The 19,609-nt window shown below is 44.7% G+C and overlaps 1 protein-coding gene across 4 annotated transcripts in view; it reads left to right on the plus strand.

Annotated features, from left to right (window-relative positions):
• Nucleotides 1-19,609, plus strand: part of SPRED2 (sprouty related EVH1 domain containing 2) — a 111,866-nt gene that overhangs the window by 73,425 nt on the left and 18,832 nt on the right. For all 4 annotated transcript variants that reach the window (XM_045827979.1, XM_045827982.1, XM_045827980.1 and 1 more), the window contains 2 exons: nucleotides 10,055-10,232; nucleotides 18,482-18,650. In XM_045827979.1, the coding sequence (XP_045683935.1) occupies nucleotides 10,055-10,232; nucleotides 18,482-18,650 (347 nt within the window). The remainder of the gene's footprint in view (nucleotides 1-10,054; nucleotides 10,233-18,481; nucleotides 18,651-19,609) is intronic.

A 19,609-nucleotide genomic window follows, 5' to 3' on the forward strand; every position in this document is an offset into this window, starting at 1 on the left:
ATTCTCGTGACCTCTGAATTTAAGTGGTGAATTTAAATGTCGGTGGGGAAAGTGTTGTTATTTTAAACTAGAGCTCCGTCCTTAAGACATTGGATACAGTAAATTAATAGAACCAAAAGATTTTTGTGAAAAGATTTTTACAAAAGAGAAAACATTGAGAGCTTCATAAGTAGAAGCCAGCTGAATCACTCTTCCTGTGGAGGATTTCGGCTTGTTCACACAGCAGGCGATAAGAGCTGAGAGGTTAAATTAACAATTCCATTTTAAGCACAGTACTGGAGAGTTGAGTGAGTCTCATAGGACTTTCTAAACCCCCTTGAGAAGGAAACCCACACCCCGTGTCCTGCACGGCCGTTTCCAGCATGCCTGCACGCCACCGTGGGCATCAGTCCCTTCCACTCACAGCCTGGGAAGATTTGCCCCTAGACGTGCTGCAGTTGGGGGCACCAGGGCCACCAGACCTCAGAGTCGCCTTCACTGCTGTAGATTCTAGAACTGTAGGTTACTGCTCCCAGGCTGTGGAGATAATCGAGGATCCCTAAGGGCCTCTGGTATTTTCTCAAAGGCCTCCTACGCTTCTGTAACACTTACAAGTTCAGCTTCCACTCTCGATCTTTGTTTCTTTGTATATGTTTGCTTCAATTGCCTTCTTTGGCCTTTTCAAGGGCGGCAGGACTCAGTAGCAGAGAAACAGGGACCAGAGTAGTGAACAGCGCATTGCCCAGCACCGTGGACTGGGGCCAGCCCCAGAGAGCATCCTTCTCAAAGACATCTACACTGCAGGGCCGGTGCCTTGGCCCCCGTGGGAGAGCACGTGCCAGAATACTCTATACACGTGCATTCCAGCTCGTAGGGCCTGAAAGTGTACAGTAGGTCTTGGGAGATTAGAAAACGCATTTGTGTGCATTGCACTGTAATTTGAAAGGAACATGTTGGAGGCAGTAGCCTGCTAGATCAGCACTGTGTGTTAAACAAGGTCTGGCCATTTGTTTTGAATCATAGAATCACTAGCAAATGACAATAGGAGTTTGCGGCAGTTAACTCCAACAGAGTATTTTTGTGTTCAAATTTCAATAGGAAAGTAAAAATACTAGAGGCCATATCTGATAAACTTCCATGTGTTAGGATTGGTTCTAAAGAGCAATTTGTAAATTATTACATTCAATAATCATGCCTGTTTCAAACATCAGTGCTGTTGGCAGTGTCCTTCAGAATAATAGAGAAAGCAACCCTTTCTCGTGTACGCACTAAAAAGGGGTGTGTGGGTGAGGAGGTTTATTTATGTGCTGCAGTGTAACTAGGTAGCATCAACAACAAAGACGCTGGTATTAGATGTGGCATGTGAGGATGAGAATGGGCATGCCCCACACTCCCCTCTGGGTGAGGGTAGAATCTGGACTTGGAGGGCTCTAATGACCTTGTAATAAGTACAGAATTTATCATGGTGCAAGGCTAAAGTTGGGATTCCTAAAAACATTTTCCCAGATTCTGAACCCAGCACATAAGAACAACAAAGGAAAACCTATTCACACCCTCCCCCGGGGCTCCTGCAGTGTAAGCAGGACGCTGGCTTTCAGTACCATTGACTCCTGGGCAAAGGTTCTGTGCCCGGTCACTGCCAGGCAAGCACTCACAACCACCACTGCCTTTTGGGTACCGTGTGATACAATACGTTGGGGTCCATTCCTGGAAACTCAGTGCCATTTTAAAAATATGTGCATTGTGAAGACAAAACCTGTAAAAGCTCTGTTGTAATACCCTGGGGGAGTTACTCCACGTGGGCAAGATGCACTGCAGCATCTCAGGAGAAAAGCAGGGACGCCGCAGAGACTGGAGTGGAGATTTGCCTCTCCTGGTTAATCTGGTCACTGCCAGAGTGCCTCGGCACCAGGAGGTCACAGTCATGATGTTAGGACCTGTTCGAGTACTTAGATTTTTTTCCTTCCAAGATACTGGGGTGAGGCAGTTCCTGAGACAACTTTCCATCAAGTGTACTTCGTGGCCAGTTGCACAGATGTTAGGTTACTGTGGGGAAGCCTTTTCTTACGTGACCTCAGCCCACTTTTGAGCTTCCCCAATTCTGATGTCACGCAAACCAGTTCTCTTTATGAAGCAAACGTTTACTGTTCAGAAAGTTTCTTGCTGCTTTGCAGTGTCTGAGTGTCAGCATTTGAGAGGAGAGATGGTCTGCAGCATTGGCTCCTGCCAGGCCCAGCATCTTCAGCGGGATTTTCCTGCCACCGTTTTCCTGTGATTCCCGAACCAGTGCAACTGGTGCGCACTTTTTGCGAGATTAAGCAGGCAGAGCAAACATTCTACTTTCAGTGGCTCATACAGATGGAAAATCATGGCCCCACCCTGCATGAAACTACCTGATGTATAGCTTTCCTTGGCTGGAAAGTTCAGAATATATAAATTTCTAAAACCAGGGCAGTCGACTTAAAAAAAATTCTTAAGTAGTTGATACTTAATAAAACAGCCACTCAACGGTACCACCACCCACTTAAATAGAATGTGACCAATATCTTTGGCTTCTCCACACATTTGATTCTGCTGCAATATTTTGTTGGCTTAAAAAAAAGATGGCTAGACATATTTCATATACACATATTTTATACAGTATAATATTTTATATATATGTATATAATCCAGTGAAACCAAAGAGCCTATAGAAATCTACAGGCACAGCAAGGATGGGCTGGGCAGGGGTGAGACTGCTGTGAGCAGGGTGCCCAGCCCCGCTGCAGGGCTTGGGGCTCCGGGAGGCTCCGGGAGGCTCTGGGGGCAGCTGGGCTGCACCGGCTGGAAAGGGGAGCCTGAGAGGCTGGATTTTAACTAATCCCTTTCAAGGTCTGGTGAAGTGGGGAAGGGTGGAAAGAGGGCTGGGAGGAAGTGAGTGTAATGTTTAGCATAATGCAGAGATAAAGATGCCCTGTAATCAGATGAGGGCTGACTGAGGAGAGCGGTCGGGAAGTATTTATGGGGGATGTAAAAGTTCCATGCTCCCTCTCTGAAACAGAGGGGGAGGAGCGGAGGGCCTGTTCCCAGATGGCAGATGGAGTTACTTTCCTGTACAGGTGTGCCTGAAATGGAGGCTCCATCCTGGTCTTTATAAATCGGACTTGCATTGATAATTGCCTCAGGTCCGTTTTGGGTTTTCTCCTGACAGCCCCCTTGCCACTCCAAAAAAGGAGTTCTCTGGAAGAGGTGGTCAGTGGCTGGTGAGGCTGGTCTTTAAAGGACCTGTTTTTGTAATCAAAGTCAGCCTTTCAGCAGAAATAATCAGATGGCTACAACCTCTCTGTATTGCACACCACCTCTATCACTGCTTTTAACCGTTTCACTTCCCAGCAGCCGAGTAGAGCTACCCCCGCCCCCCCCGCCCCCGCAGCGCTTCTGCCTCCCTTTCGTCCCCTTGCAAATAAGGAAATTGAAGCTCAGAAAGAGGCTTCTTCAGCTACTGAAAGGTCAAGGCATTGCTGACCTGTCTGCCTCTAACATTATTTGCAGACACAGTGTTGCCTCAACACCATTTCCTACAATTCCTTTGTTTACCCCTGTAACATGGCCCAATACAGGGCCTGCTTTGAATCCGGAGAGAATTTAGAACGTAAAGGCCTGAGGCCCAGACCTTGCTGTGTCACTGTAGAATAGCACCTGCCCCACCATAAAAATCTAGCTTCGAAATCGTTCTGTGCCTCCCCATTCTGCTTTAGGATACCACCTACCTCTTCTGTATGTTGAGTGATCACAGGACAGCAAGTCCTGTTTTTACAAATGAGGCCACATGTTGGAAACACAAAACATTTGTCTTAAAGAAACCACACTTAAATAGCAGATCCCCAACTTAATTTGTAAGAGTCAGTTTTACTCCAAATGCACCTAGAGAACACGGCGTTGTTTGGGTGGCGATAGTCAAACAGCGTTTGTCGTGGCGTTGATTCTTGGGGCAGCTCAGCTCAAATTCCAAGTCTGGGGCCCCACTCACCTGGCGTTTGGACCTCATCTGCAACTTCACTGGGTCCTTAATTAGTTACACTGTTAATAGTGGTTGAAACTTGCAGAGCATTTTTGTTGTTGTTATTTCTGACAATAACATTTTTTGAAAAATTTCTAAGGCATGCTAGCAGCATTTTCCTTGTGCACATTAGAAAATGAATCTACCTTTGCCCTTCCTGCTCCACCCCGCCCCCACAACCAACCCCACATCTGGTTAAAACATGTTGTTTAATGCTTTACAGAAAGAGAAGGGGGGGGAGGTGGGAAGCAGTTTCCCTCCTTTATACCTTTTGGTAGTAGAGTTCGTTGTCGTTTCTCTTCTGGGTGGGGTGAAATGCCTGAGTAACGTAAACACACCACAGATAGGAAGCAGTTGGCACTCAGCCATGCAGCTGGATTATCCAGACATCCTTCGCAGCTTTCAGCGCGACCTGTTATCCCCTGGCCTTGTTTTAAACAGCCAGCTGCCTCCGTTAATGCTGGCTGGTGGAGATGTTGCTAGAGGAGATGGCAGGGTGTAGTGGGGTATGTTTCTGTTCCCCCAGGCCCACCTCCCCTCCCCCTGCCAATCCCAGAGAAGTCTGCCCTGGGGAGAGTAATAGGGGAGCCAAGGCAGGAAAGAGGATGCTGCAGACTGAAAGCAAAGGCCAGAGTTGGCAGTCTGCAAGCCAGGGGATGGGGTATTTTTTTATATCTCTAATCAATGAATATTTTTTAGAAATACGTTTATGGCACCGACATAAGTAATACAGACTTCCTTTTCGTGCTTAATCCCCTCAAAGGAAAGGAGACCAGCACACAACTGCAATACACAAAGCAAAAACATGTTTTAACAAGAGGTGTGTAGAGTTTCAGATACTCACCTTGGCCGTTTCCTGTCCGGATGAACCCACAGTGCCTCACGGAAGAGTTGAAGACGCTGTGTGTCACACGAGAGAATTACCTATCGTGAGGACCTTGAGTTTTTCTAGAATAAAGGGGGTATTGGGCGGCGGAAACATTCTTGAGTTGTTTGTATGCAACTAATCTAAACAAATGTTGTAAGATATTAATAATCTTTTTTATTGTAGTCTCACATTTTTAGTTTTAATTTTTATAAAAGAATACAAATTATGGGAACAAAAGGACGGCTTCAAATCAAGTTTCAGTGAGTTATTCTAAAATGGGGGGAGGCAGAATTAGACAAAGCCGGTCACTTGAGTGTGTGAGGTTCTGCCATGCACCGTGATTGCAGGAAACTTGCCTGGGGGCTTCGCTGGCTGTGTAGAACAGGCCCCTGGAAGCATACATTTTTTGAAGACACTAAAAAAGAAATTACTGTGATAAAAGAAAATCCCTCTGTGGCTCATGGACTGGGAAGCCTTAAGAAAGTACAAGAACCTGACGAATCCCACCCAGTTTCCAGCGCACCTCGGAGTGGAATGTGGGGAGGCAACAGCAGGCCCATTGTTGTTTGGAGGCTTCTGGCACACCGCGTGGCATGGACGGCCGCTGAGAACACATAGCCATGTAGGACCGCAGGCAGGATGGCGTCCGTACACCTGCTCTGAGAGAGAGCAAGCACAAAACTGGAGACACCTCTGTGACCTCAGGCTTCAAGAGAGTCACCCGTCGCCATCCCTCAGGCCCAGCTTTCTTCTCTGTTTTCCTTCTGTAAAAGTCTTGACAGAGCCTCCAACACCTCTGATCTCCAGTTCTCATTTTTTTCTGATTTTCTGAGCTCCCCATGCTGCAGTTGGCTTTTTTTTTAAGTAGTTTTGTTTTATTTTTAAGGATTTTATTTCTTTTTAGAGAGGGGAAGGGAGGGAGAAAGAGAGAGAAACATCAATGTGTGGTTGCCTCTCACATGGCTCCCACTGGGGACCTGATTTGCAACCCAGGCATGCGCCCTGACTGGGAATCGAACCTGTGACCCTGTGGTTCAAAGCCTGTGCTCAATCACTGAGCTATGCCAGCCAGGGCTGCAGTTGGCTTTTTATAAGGTTTCTGCTGAAGCATTTTCCTTTTCAAGTGGCTTGACTGCTTCCATGAGAGTTTTTAAAATCACACCTACTACTATAAGCCTACTTGCCCTAACTTAGATTTTTTTCCTTTAGTAATTTTCTACATGCATTTACTGGTCCTATTCAATTTATGTTCACTATTTCCCAATTTCAGCAATTCTGTATAATTTTTTTTGCATGTAAGTGATAAAGGAGCTCACTCCAAACTTCTAGATTGTCAAGTCCAAAGGATATATTCTAGTATTTGTTTCACCAGACCTTTCTTAGAAACTCTTCTCCCTCTCAGCTTTCCATACCATACTTTCCATTGGTTTTCTTCTCAGGGTGGTCCTTCATGTTCTGCTGTCTAGCACTTCCTGAACACTCTCACCACAGCCACTGTGCTGGCCAGTGGCAAATTCAACCACCTGAGTGTTTCATCGGCACCTCAGGCTTTTAATGTTTCCACAAGCAGCCTCATTATCTCCCCTATTTTTGTTAGCTACATCTGTCAATCAAGCCGGAAAATGTAGGTGTCACCCTTGTTCTCAGTCTCTCTGATCTAAAGGAACGTGCGTGTTGAATCCTGAGATAAATGCATTAATGACTGAACCCATGTACTGTAAACCATGTGATTTTTTAAAAATTCAGTGCTCCTGTTTAATGAAAAGGAAAGCCTTACGCCATCCCAGTTAAGCTACTGTGATTTATAAGCAAATGAGTATTGAACACTGTATTTTCTCAGGATCCTATTAGTTACAAGTAATTTTTTTAAAAACCTGTTAATGCTATATCATGTGTTTAACCCCGAGTCACTCCACAACCTATTACATGGAAGCTGCTGCTCCAGGCTCTACGGATGTCGCAGTAAACAGAAAGGGCAAAGTCCCTGCTCTCAGGGAGTTTCCCCTCTAGTTGGGGAAGGTGGGCGAACAAAGAGGGCAGAGGCCGGTTCCGTAGAATGTAGAAAGACAAAGCAGGGTGGGCAGATTTAAGAGGAATGCAAAGTGCTACTTTATACAAAGAGGACAGAGAGGTCTTCTCTGACGAAATAGCTGTGAACATGAGCCTAGTCGGTGTGGAGAGGAGAGAGGGAAAGGGGTTTCAAGGGACAGAAGTAGCACGCACGAGGTCCCCGAGGTGGGCGTGTGCCTGACAAGGAGGCCCGTCGAGGGCGGCGGGGCCGAAGTGGGGTGAGCGAGGAGGAGAGCGGTAAGATGAGTGCTGCATTTTTCTTTTACTCAGAGTCGTATAGGAAACTGTCGGGGCATTTGTTTGAGTAGAGTGTTGTAATCTTGAGTAGTTACCCATCTGCTTTCCTAGAAAATTGGGCAAGCATGGAAGGAAGGAGGCCAGTGAGGAGACTTGAGCCATGGTCTCAGAGGTGTTGGCAGCTGGGGATGGGGCAGTGCTGATGGAGGTGGTGAGAAGTGGAGTCGGTGTAGGTTTCCAAGGGAGGAGAACCAGTGGGATTGGAAGGTGGTGGGAATCCAGAGTCCAACCTGAGACTAGTTGATCCAAGTGCCCACTAGACAGCTGGTTTTACTCGTCAGAAGCTGAGGGAAGAAGTCCGGAAAGAAATGTGAATGTGGGCACTGTTGGCACTTAGAAAGTACCTAGGTTGCAGTTGTTGGCCCTGGCTTCGGTCCTAGATGGTTCAGCCAGTTACCAAAGGAGAGGAGGCAGCGAGCACTGGTACAGAGTGGTGGGCGTGCTGGTGGGCACGAGTGCAAGGTCTCTTCTGATTGGGTTTATTTCCACAGTGACATTAAAGCGAGCTCATCTGTCCTCTGAGAGGGAGGCAGTGGGAGGACATGCGAGGTCATACCAGGGATGGATTGGGGAGATGTAGCAGGGTGCTGGGTGGCACATGAGGACCCATGGGGGGTAGTGGTTATGACTTTCAAACTAGACCTCTAAGTTAAACAGAGTGGGGTTTTTCCTGGAACCGTATTCAGCAGCCTGGGTGGGAGCATGGAGTTAAGTAGATGGTGGGATCTCACCAAAGTTGGGGTTTCACCAGGCAATTACAATGAGGAAAGAGAGAACAAATGTGTTAAGGTTTTGTGCAAAGGAGCGTTGTGATAGCCCATGGAACTTCAGTTGGGTAGAGAGTCAAGTGAGAGCCTGAGGCATGTGGGGAATGGGGTGGGGAGGTGGTCATAACACTAGACTGTGGCCCCCACGGGGTAGAAGTACTGGGGTCTTGGGGAGGGGAGCTGCAGAGTCCGGAGGTGGTGGCTGGAGAGCAGGATGCTTGAAATTGAGATTCTGGAAGTTGTGCACGTGTTGGTTTTGACAAGTTTAAGGGTGTGCCCTAGCCATGGCTGGGTGTGGGACCAGAGCATCGGAGAAGAGTCCCAGAAACAGAGACACCAAGGAGTTGCAAGGATCCTCTGGGTGAACAATGAAATTACAAAGATTCATAACAGGGAGAGAGGGGGAGGGACAGTGAGCCCACTTGCTGATGTCTTTGAGGAGTGAGGGAGAGTGACCCAGCAGTCTGGAAGATTGAAGAAGGGTAGTGGGGGCATGGTTAGACTTGGGAGCTTCGGAGGAACTGGGGAGAGGTCCCCCCGCCAGCAGCAGTGAAGGAACATCCCATCCCACATCTGGGCTCAGTGGGGAGGGATGTGCGAGAAGACAGCCTGGTGGGCACTGGCCACAGACGCTCAGCCCAGAGCACCTCTGCATTCAGGTTCAGAAAATGAAAGGAACACACGTGAGGGACCAGAGGAGAAGGGTGGTGACCAGTGGCTGGGGAGAGTGGGGAGTTAGTGTGTGATGGGTGTGGAGTTTTAGTCTGGGAAGATGAAAAATGTTCTGGAGATGGATGGTGGGAATGGTTGCAGAACAATGTGAATGTGCTTAATGCCATGGAATTGTACACTTAAAATGTCTAAAATGGTAAGGTTTACATTATGTGTTGGATATTTTACCACACACACACACACACACACACACACACAGTCTGAGGAAGGTAAGAGGGTGTTGGGCCTTGAGTCTGGTGGGCCCAGTGGGTGTCGGTCACAGTGGAGGGTGACCTGTGGGGAGTCATGGGAAATCTGGGTGGCTTTTCCTTTGGGGGCGAGCGAGGCAGTGAGGGGTGTGGGGCAGAGGGACTATCCCAGTGGTCTCTCGCAGGTTGCAGCCTGCGTGGCTGGGCTCTGAGCGCCAGCCTGGAGGGCGGGTGGGAAGAGGGGTTCTGGGTTGCCCTGCATCTCTGTTTCCCTGGAACCCGGCATAGTGCCTGCCATGTAGGAAGAAGATGGGAGTGATGTTTGAATGAGTAAAAAACTGAACTCTTTCCAAAGAAAGAGGTAGCAAGTGAAAATTTGATGGCCTTGCTGAAAATCCAAATACATTTCCCACAAAACAGTGGAGAAGGAAGAGAAACTGGAGTTGGTCTCTGGAGGAGAAAGGGGGTGTTTGGCAAATGCACAAAGGAACTTACTGTGAAATTGAAATTGAGACTGGAAAACGCAGGATCAAACAAAAGGGTACACCTGTATAAAGTGTATTTAAATTGAAATATTTTCCCACCTATGTACACGTAAGTGATTGCATGAGGAATTTGTGATTTGGAAATGGATTTTCCTGTTGTTATGCTAAATTGGAGGATTATTTGCTTCATAAAATGTTATACCTTGGTCACTCATTATAAACTGAGTTTTAAGTGTTGAAACCACAATGTCCTTTTAAGTAATAAATTTGTCTTTTCTAACTCATAGATACCAATCTATAGAGCTCAGCTCATTTGTTTTATCATTAATGCTTACCACCTAGGAATTGGAGAATGTTATGCCTGCATATATCTTTAAAGGCTCACAGATATTTTTAGTTACTGCGCATCTTTTTAAAAATGTCCTTTTATATTGAGTATTATAAGTGTTTTGGCTTTTTTTCCCCTTAAAAGTTGAGATGGGCTGCCTTTTAAGGTTGCTGCCAGGCGTCGACTTTTTTCTGGCGAGTCCAGAAAATGCTGGCTGGTGGTCAGTGGGCCATCTTGACCTGTGAAACTTGTTGTGCAGCCACCAGACCATTGTCATGCCCCGTTCTTCTTGTCGTTTTAGTGACAGCTATATCGTGCGTGTCAAGGCTGTGGTTATGACCAGAGATGACTCCAGCGGGGGATGGTTCCCACAGGAAGGAGGCGGGATCAGTCGCGTGGGGGTCTGCAAGGTCATGCACCCCGAAGGCAACGGACGCAGCGGCTTTCTCATCCATGGCGAGCGGCAGAAAGACAAACTGGTAATGGCAGGCGTGGGATGCGGGGGCTCAGTTGGTGACACTTGATTTCTTTACCTTAAGTCATAGCCTTCTTGCCATAGGTTATGTTCCCTTCTTTGTTTGACTTAGACTCTTGCAAAAGCTTCAGAAGTTCTAACTGTGGAGCTGGCTCCGGTTGGAAAGCGCAGCCCAGGCTTGCAGCACAGTCACTGTGTACCACATAGCTCGGGCGCTGAGAAGCCGTAGCAGGACTGTCTTGTCTGCATCTTTGATTCATTGGGCTGTCTTTCTGCCCCTGTACCAAGACATTCAAAACAGAAGTGTGTTCTTCGTCATGAGTCAGATGGTAGTGAGCTATGGGGTCAGAGGCTTTAAAAATATGGGGTGAAAGGTAAAATAGAAAGAAAAAGTGTCATCTGATATTTGGTTACTTCTAAGTAACTGTTCATCTAAAAGGTACCGCAGCTTTTCTTTCATAACATAATGAATGAGACATGTTTGGGAAAAGTAACGAAAAGCAGTGGAATCACACTTCTGCAGTAGAATTTTAAGTGCTTGAAACGACGCGCCTCAGAGTGGAATCAGGACCTCACAGTGCTGGGGGCCTGGATGGGCCATGCAGTGGCACAAGGGAACTTGAATGTCCAGGTCTGTGTTTTGAAGGAATCTATGATATGAGGGAAATTTGAATGTCTAAATCTATTTTTTAACTGATGGCCCTGAACCTGGAAGAACATGCCCCTATTTGTATTGATTATGGAATGTGTACTCGGAAGCCATTAGATGATTCAGAATGTGCAGGAGTGTACAGGATCCCAACAGAAAAACATAAAGACACTGCAAGAGTGTGTCAGTATCACCTCTGAGACCCTTAACTGTGGCATCTGGTGAGTTTTGTGCGTTAAGGGTGCAAACTTATTGTTTTAAAATGTTACAAAATAGATAAAACAATTTGTAAATGTTATATATGAATGAACAGAAATGCTTTTTTCACACTTGGTTCATTTCTGAAAAGGAAATGAATGAAAATTGAAACTGAGAATATGGGTCATTTCAAGAGGCATGTCTATTTAAGAAATCTCTTACATAATAGTCATAATTAAACATTGTTTATAAGATACTCACCATAAAGGCAGTGTGACCACACCACCGATATAAGATAAAATGACTCTCCTTTACCCAGCACTGACCCTACACTAGCCCTTTAGTTAGGTCAGAACATGATGTCCCGGCAGCAGCCTGTAGAGTTACACCTGAAGAAGCTAAGGTTCAGAAGGACTCCTTGTTCTTGGTGACTCATCCTGGGAGTGTGGAACCAGTATTTGATACTCTGTAACTCTGACCACAAAAGTGAACCAGAGTCACATGTGTGCGGCCACTTTTTGCTCTTTGATGTAGTTTTCCCTCCCTGTGCATATTTTTGTTTTTACATACCTATAATCAGAGCTCATAAACAGTTTTGGGTCTCTCTGGGTTTGCCCTAACATTCCTGTTAGCAGTTTTCCTTGTTGCTGTTATTGTGTTGATTGATACTTTCTGTTTATTTGAACATCTCCTTATTGTCAGATGTTAATTAAGGTTCTGGCCCCTCCCCAGTATCACTTAATCTGCATTTGGTTTTGTTTTTTATTAAAGATTGTATTTGTTTGCCTTTAGAGAAAGAGGAAGGGAAGGAAAAGGAGAGGGAGAAGGAGAGGGAGAAAAACATCGATGTGTGAGAGAAACAAAGATCGTTTACCTCCCACACGCCCGCAGCCAGGGACCTGGCCTGCAACCCAGGCACGTGTCCTGACCTGGAATCGAACTGGCGACCCCTCGGGGCGATGCCCAACCCACCGAACCACAGCAGTCAGGGCCTGTCTGCATTTGTATGCCTAACGCCTGCATATTTCATATTTATTGTTCTCTTATAATAATTTGGGGGTTGAGCTTTTATGACTTCATTATTATTCAAAGAGCTGCTACCAGCATCTTTTGAGAATTTCCTTTCATACAATGAAGATCAGATATTTTACATCTTGACCAATTCAGTAGAGTATCAGTTATTGTTATTGTTGATCAGTGTGTTGTTGATTACCAATTAGATCAAATGTTTTTCTGCTTGGTAAACAGTGGCAACTAAATTATCTGTTAATATCCTTCACATACTTATTGGGATCTTTTCTCCTTTATTTCTGTGCCCTCTTGTATAACAAGGATATTAATCTCCATCTGCCATGTTTGCTGCAAATATTTTTATAGTCTTTTGCTTGCCTTTTTATTTTGGTTGATTTTTTTTTTTTTTCAAAATAATGTTTTAAAATGTTTCCTTTTTTAATGTTACTACTTTTTTTCCTTTTGTCCTCACCTGAGGACATGCTCATTGATTTTAGAGAGGGGAGAAAGGAAGAGGAGAGAGAAAGAGAAACACTGATGTGAGAAAGAAACATTGATTTGCATGTGTCCTGACTGGGAATCAAACCTGCAACCTTTTGATTTAAAGGACAACTGCTCCAAGCAACCGAGTCACACCAGCCAAGGCTTATAACAACAGGGCTTATTACTTTTTGTTAGCAAATTATCTTACCTGAACGATTATATCTTTTTTCCCTGGTATTTCTGTGGTTTGTCATAGTATGTCAGCCCAAAATGGTCTTTAGATTGTCTCATGCAACTCCTTCATTTTATAAATATGTAAACTTGTATCTTAACTTTTGCCAGTTTGTTAAAGGCCCTTTATCTAAATAACCTCCATTAAATTCCTGCAACATTCCGTAGGGGGAAAATACTATCATGTCCACTTTGCAGTGGGAACCTCAGTGCTATAAGAAGTGATCCATTTCCCCGTCTAGGGCACCAGTCCTTAGTAGAGCCAGCATTGGGAACCATTTCACTGTGAAGCCCAAACCAGACCCTTCGTACCACTCTGCCCAGTGACAGGGCAGTCCTGGTTGTAGGCCAGCTTCTGTTGTCTGATGCTGTTGTGAAAGGATCGTGTGCCTCTCTCTCTGCCCATCATGTTTCTCCATCACTCCGTCCCCTTCCTGACCTCTTTACAGTGACTCTCATGGACTTTTTTTATATCCACTAGTACTTAGATCACACACCCACACACGCCCAGTTGTGCTTCTCCATCTTTCTGCCCTTTGCCTTACTTATGTCACACCCTGGGAAATCCTGGACTCCTCCTGACTCAGTGCTGCTTAGCTCCCTCCCTCTGCCCTGTCCCACCACACACACACACACACCACACCACACCACACCACACCACACCACACCACACACCCCCCCCGCACCCCCCTGGAGATATGGTGACTCTTCTTTGGCCTCTAAGCTTCCATAATGTAGCACTCCCACTCACTGGAGAATGTTATCCCACGTGGGACCCCTGCAAGAAGGAACCCCTGCCTAAGTGGTGGGTTTTGAAGGAAAGAATGGAGATCATTTTTGGAACACAGTGGATGGGTGGTGTCAGCCACCGGGACTCCAGATGGGATGCAGCGTGCTTTTTCAGGTAGAAACCATGTGGTCGACAGTTCTTCCCATGTAGTCAGTCCTAGAATTCAAACATCAGTTTTTGTTGTCGTGTGAACTGCTTGTGGAGGCCTGTGAACCCGACTGCTGTTGTTTCTGTGGGAAGGTCTGTGTTCCAGACATCGATTCACAAGTCGCTATTTGGATGGTCTTTTATAAGTCGGAGACAATCAAGTTTTCCTGAGCAATTCTATGTAAATTTAAAATTTCTGAGTTAAGGTGGAAGAGGGTGACGGGGGGATAAATGGTAATGGGAAAAATATAATAAAATATACTTCTTAAAAAATTATTCTCCAATTTCTGAGTTCCATCTTATTTTAGATGGATTAGAGGAGCGTACTCCTGAAACAAGCCCTGTGAGAACCACCTTAGGAGGACGAACCACAAAATCTCACAGGCCGGGCATCCCATCGTTGCCCGTGAGCAGGGCCTGAGCTCTCACCCGTGTATTTGGTGGGAGTTCCAGCAGCAAAGCTCTTTGAAAGGAAGTCTGGCAGGATACTGACTGACGGATGCTAAGTGTGTGCACCTTTTACCTGGCAGTTCCACGTCGGAACCCTTACAAAAACAACCGCATGCCGAGGTCTACGGCAGCAACAGTTTTCCAACGTGTCTGGTCTCAAACTCCCTTTACACTGAACAGTGACTGAGCGATTTGGTCTTTGTGAGTTACAGCTTAGTTACCATATTAGAAATTCAAAGGGGAAAAAAGTTTCAAATCTTAAATAGTAATTTTCGCATACATGACATTCTTTATAAGAAATAACTATTTTCTTTTTTTTAATTTCCATATATTTGTACATTTTCTAGATTTTTCCTTTTTTAAGATTTTATTTATTTATTTTTAGAGAGGGAAGAGAGGGAGAGAGAGAAACATCAATGTGCGGTTGCTGGGGGTCATGGCCTGCAACCCAGGCATGTACCCTGACTGGGAATCGAACTTGCGACACTTTGGTTCGCAGCCAGCGCTCAATCTACTGAGCTACGCCAGCCAGGGCAGAAATAACTATATTCCATAATAAAATTAGGAGAAGACTAGTGTTGTTTTATGTTTTTGCAAATACTCTTTAATGCGGAGGTAATAGAAAATTCCTGGATTCTGGTGTGTACTCCTGCTTTCAGTCTATTGCACTACATTTTGGTTGAAGTATATGAAGAGAATCCAGCTCATACAAGCATATAGTTGGGGAAGCGAGTAGTTAGCAACCCTTTCAGGTCATCACAGACACACTTTCTGATGCTGCTCCAACACTTGGCTTGCAGTTCTGTGACTGTGGAGTCTGAAGCCATATCGATGCATGTTTCACACTCTCTTACATTGAAACCCACTGGTTTATCTGCCACTGCGACAGGTCTTTTCCTTATCCCTGATTTTGTGGCCTCATGCGCTGGTCATTTGGAAATAATGGTTTACTGATTTAAGCAGATCTTTCGAACATTTAACTCTATAGTAACAAAAAATCACATTTCTGAATATCACCACTCATCTCATTAGAAGAGTCTTTAAGTGTTGGGAAGCTGTCCACAATTCTTTCACTTGAGAGTTCAGATTTTATTATTGGCCACAAATACCTCCTCTTGTTCTCCTTGAAGTGATAGGCTCACTGTGTTCATAGTCAAGAAAATATCTGCCAGATGCACAAGTCCAAATAGCCATAGTTGGTCTGCCAGTGGGTCTGTTAAGTGAGTCCGTGAAAAAAGCGAGTTCAGCTCACAGCTGAAATAATCACACAAGCACTTTTCCTGAGACAGTCGTCATTCCTCCCTGTGCAGCCGGAGTGAAAAGGCCATTAGAAATCCTCTTCCCTTTTCCATCCTTGCACTGGTGCAAAGCCAGAGACTCTGCGTACACTTCAACCGGAGCAACATGTCACAGCAGACTGGTGGCGGAAACAGAGATGAGAATCGTTATGTGCACTGCCATTTCATCACACAAAATAAAAGATGTGCATTCAAGGGTCAAGATTCAATCATTTGTAATGGCTTCCTCAAGATCAATCCTACATAAAACCGGCCTTTTTTACTTTGACCGTGAAACAGTGACGAATCCGGTGGCTTTGGTGCAGGTTGGTGCCATGGCAAAGCAGCTTTACCCACCGGTCCTTTCGCACCTTTGGGAGAAATAGCAATACAATGAAAAGGAAAAAAAAAAAGTCTTGTATGAAAACAGTTTTGCCATCCTGGAACCCCTACAAGGCAGGGGCGTGGAGCTGACGAGCTCCCAGGAGCCACAGACTAAACTTTAAGAACGTGTATAAGGATGTTCATTCCAGCGCCGTCTGTAAAAGTGAACAATTAGAAATAACCTAAAAATCCCCATTAGTGTGGAGAATGGCTGACTAATTCTAATACATTCATACTGAGGAATATTAGGAGCTATTAAAGAGAATAACTTTTACCTTCCTATATCTCTTAAGACATGCTTTTAAGGAAAATAAAAGGCAAGTAGTAATTTGTAGGTGTGGCCCCATTAAACACACTCACACTTACACACAGACTTACATACTCAGGCCAGGAAAAGGGCACTGGGGTGGGTCCACCACCCTGACGGTGGGTGACTCTGGAAACGGACAGGCGAGGGGGTGGGGAGGGAAAGATGAATGAGAATGAACCCTTCATATAAGTCATCGAAATTACTTAAAATCTTTTACAACTTGTGTTTCTTGTGTAGGTTTTTTAATGCCTCCAACAAAAATATGCAATCACTGTTTTCCTCTCCAGCCATCTCATTTAAAAATATTTTTAAAAGCCTCTCTCAAGTTTAAGTTCGTGCCAAAATTTCACTAGACTGTTTATACCTGTTGGTAAGATTAAAGCTTCCGAACTTTTTTTATTTTTATCATTAAACTGAGATATGTAGTGACATTATTTTGCTGAAGGGGACATGGAGAGATGGTTTCTGATCCCTTCCCCCTCACCTAACTTAGGTGGCCACACTTACTTTTCTGTGAATTTATTAAACTTCTGTAAAAAAAAAAAGTTGTAATAATCTTGAACTTGGAAAACGTCAAATGAAGACTAATTTTTTTCACCCTAAAAATATGGAGAAATGAAGTCTTTGTTTTTACAAAGAGTTTATTTTTGAGACTTTGAATTGAGACTATTAAATTCTAAAATAGATAACATTTGTTAGTTAAAGCCTGGGTTATTTGGATTTCCCCAGTTTGGAATGGGGCTGGGCTGACATTTAGCCATTGCACTATTCTTAGGGGGAAATGGCCATAATAAGCAATTTAATCATAAATAGAACTGTGTGAAGGGACTATTGTCTTCTTTCAATACAGTGTGATGAAGTGAACTGCTTGGGACTGCTACTTGATACAGCAGTCTGCCGGTGGTTCTCATGTGTGTGAGTTAGAGGACATGCAGTAGGCAGCACTGCATTTCTGTTTGCCAGATGTATCCTTGAAACCTGTAGTCATTTAAAAGTATTTGCTGGTTTGAATTTATACTAATTCAGACAGGCCTTTACTCTTCCCCTTCACTTAGTAAGATTTCATTTTGTTAAATGAAGAGCTTTGCCAGAACAAGATCAAAACCACTAACACTTAGCAAAATTGTTTTGGTGTACATAGGAATAAATATTGTTGATATTTTAGAGATTTTGTGTGTGTGAATAAAGAATGGAATTTACATTCACGTGATTGCAATGCTTCTCTTATGCTGTAATATTATACTCTGGTATCTTTATCAACAATAACACTGTGGTAGACATAGAGATAGGTGTTTTATAATACTTCTTGATCTTTTGTAGTCTAGTTAGGGGAATAAGACTAAGGCACAAGCAATGTTAGAGAATAATGTGAAATCTAGTACTAAATTGTGAAGATGCCAAGAATGGGAGTAAATAAAAGTAGAACTTGATGCTACAAATATACTGGAAAATGAATGTGAGCCTGTTAAGTTTCTCATCATTCAGTGTTTTCAGAGAGTGTTCAGGTGTGTGTTCTCATTGATAAATGTTAGTGTTATTTCTATTATAAAGATAAAAGGCCTCAGGGTCTGAGATACAATCTGCTTAGAGTTTTAGCTCAGTTAAAGGCAGTCCAGATAAAGGGGTAATAGAGATCCAGATCAGGGTAGTGGCAACTGAAATGGATTGATATAAAAGATATCGAAGAGAAAATGAAACAGACTGTTAAAAATATAGGGGTAGAGAAAGCAAAAGAGGCAAAGATAGTTACGGAGATTTTGAACCATAAAGAGAGGGGTTGACATTGCTAGTTAGGAAGTTGGGAGAAGAAATTAGTGGCAGAAATTTCAGAACAGATGAAGTTAATTTTTCAGCATGTTGAATTTGAGGTCACTGGGAAACACCCATTAGGTCAGAGGAGGGGAGGTTGAGAGCCACTCATGCAGAGGCCCTGCCTCAGAAGCAGTAACCCTGGAACAGCAAAGCCCCGAGGCCTGGGCTTCAGCTTAGTGCCCCCCCCAGGCAGGCATGTGGAAGAAGAATGAGTGAGATGAAGAGTGTCGTTAAGGAGTATCCCAATATGGTGGGGATCACCAGAGGCAAGTGGGTGGGGTGGGGTGGAGTGGGTTGGGGTGGGGTGGGGTGATGGGTCAGCAAAGAGTAGATGGTCCTCAGAGGCAAGCAAAGGCCTTTCAAGATGGAGAGACTCACGGATAGGTGATGGCAGGTGTGGAGGGTTTTCATAGTTGCCACCAATGATGGATGGTTCCTAGTTAGATCTTTGTAACCAGACTCCATCGTGACTATTTCACAAGTAACCAGCCTGTGTGTTTCAACCCTTCAGGTGGTGCTGGAATGCTATGTGAGAAAGGACTTGGTCTACACCAAAGCCAACCCAACCTTCCATCACTGGAAGGTCGACAATAGGAAGTTTGGGCTTACTTTTCAAAGTCCTGCTGACGCTCGAGCCTTTGACAGGGGAGTGCGGAAAGCAATTGAAGACCTCATAGAAGGTACTGAATTTGTCACTGCTTTCTTGGTGGGACTATTAATTTTCTGAGTTCTTGTTAATTTCAATTATCCACCATCATATAATTGTAGTTTATATGCAGGTATGTTGGGAGGGGGGCCCAGTCAGTAGATGCCAAAACTTGAGGAACAGCCAGGAGAACAATTAAAAAGTGAAGAATACAGGGAAAGAGGAGGTGGGTTTCAGAGTAAGGATTGGTCCCAATTGGTTTTCAGACTTTGCTCTGAAAAGACAAGTTCTGGACTTGGCACGTGAAGGAGTTGTTGATGGAGTCCACTTTTCCCTGACTACTGAAACAGCTTTGGTCTAATCTGTCTTGGCTCAGAAGTGGAGACCAGATTCCAGTGGGCCCAGATGGCTCCAGGCCCACTGCCCTCTTGCGATCAGAGCCCAGGGCACAGCTGCCACTGACCAGGAAGGGGCCCTGTGACTCCCGGAGCCCTGGTTTGGTTTAGGCCCTAGTCTGTGGTGAGTGGTCAGTAGACACTGTGCTGCATTTGATCTCGGCCTGGGAGGCTCTTAGGCCATCAGACCTCATGGGCTTTTCTAGACTCCAGAGACGCAAACATGGAAGTTCTCCACTTGAACACGTCCAGCTATCGAATCAGAGGGGTGATGGCACCGCAGCTCTGTGAAGAAAGAGGTGTCTGGCGAAGAGCCAAACTCGGAATTAATTGATTACAAACATTATACAAATTTAGTCATAAAAGAGTGTATGTTCCATCTGTTTAAAAAGTAAACATATTTAAAGTTATTTTATTTGTTGTGGATTTGTGGGAAGAGAGAAAAGCAAATCTTCAGTGAAAAACTGCTTGACATCAGTAGTAAGATAGTTGTAGCCAGAACATGAATCTGTAAACTACAGCCACATGATAACCTGTGAAAATGACTGTTCACGTCATTGGTCTTACATAAGCAACTAATGTGTAGAATGTTAAACAT

The sequence above is a fragment of the Phyllostomus hastatus genome, unplaced genomic scaffold (assembly GCF_019186645.2).
Source record: "Phyllostomus hastatus isolate PE091 unplaced genomic scaffold, TTU_PhHast_1.1 phas_scaffold_78, whole genome shotgun sequence".
Lineage (NCBI taxonomy): Eukaryota > Metazoa > Chordata > Mammalia > Chiroptera > Phyllostomidae > Phyllostomus > Phyllostomus hastatus.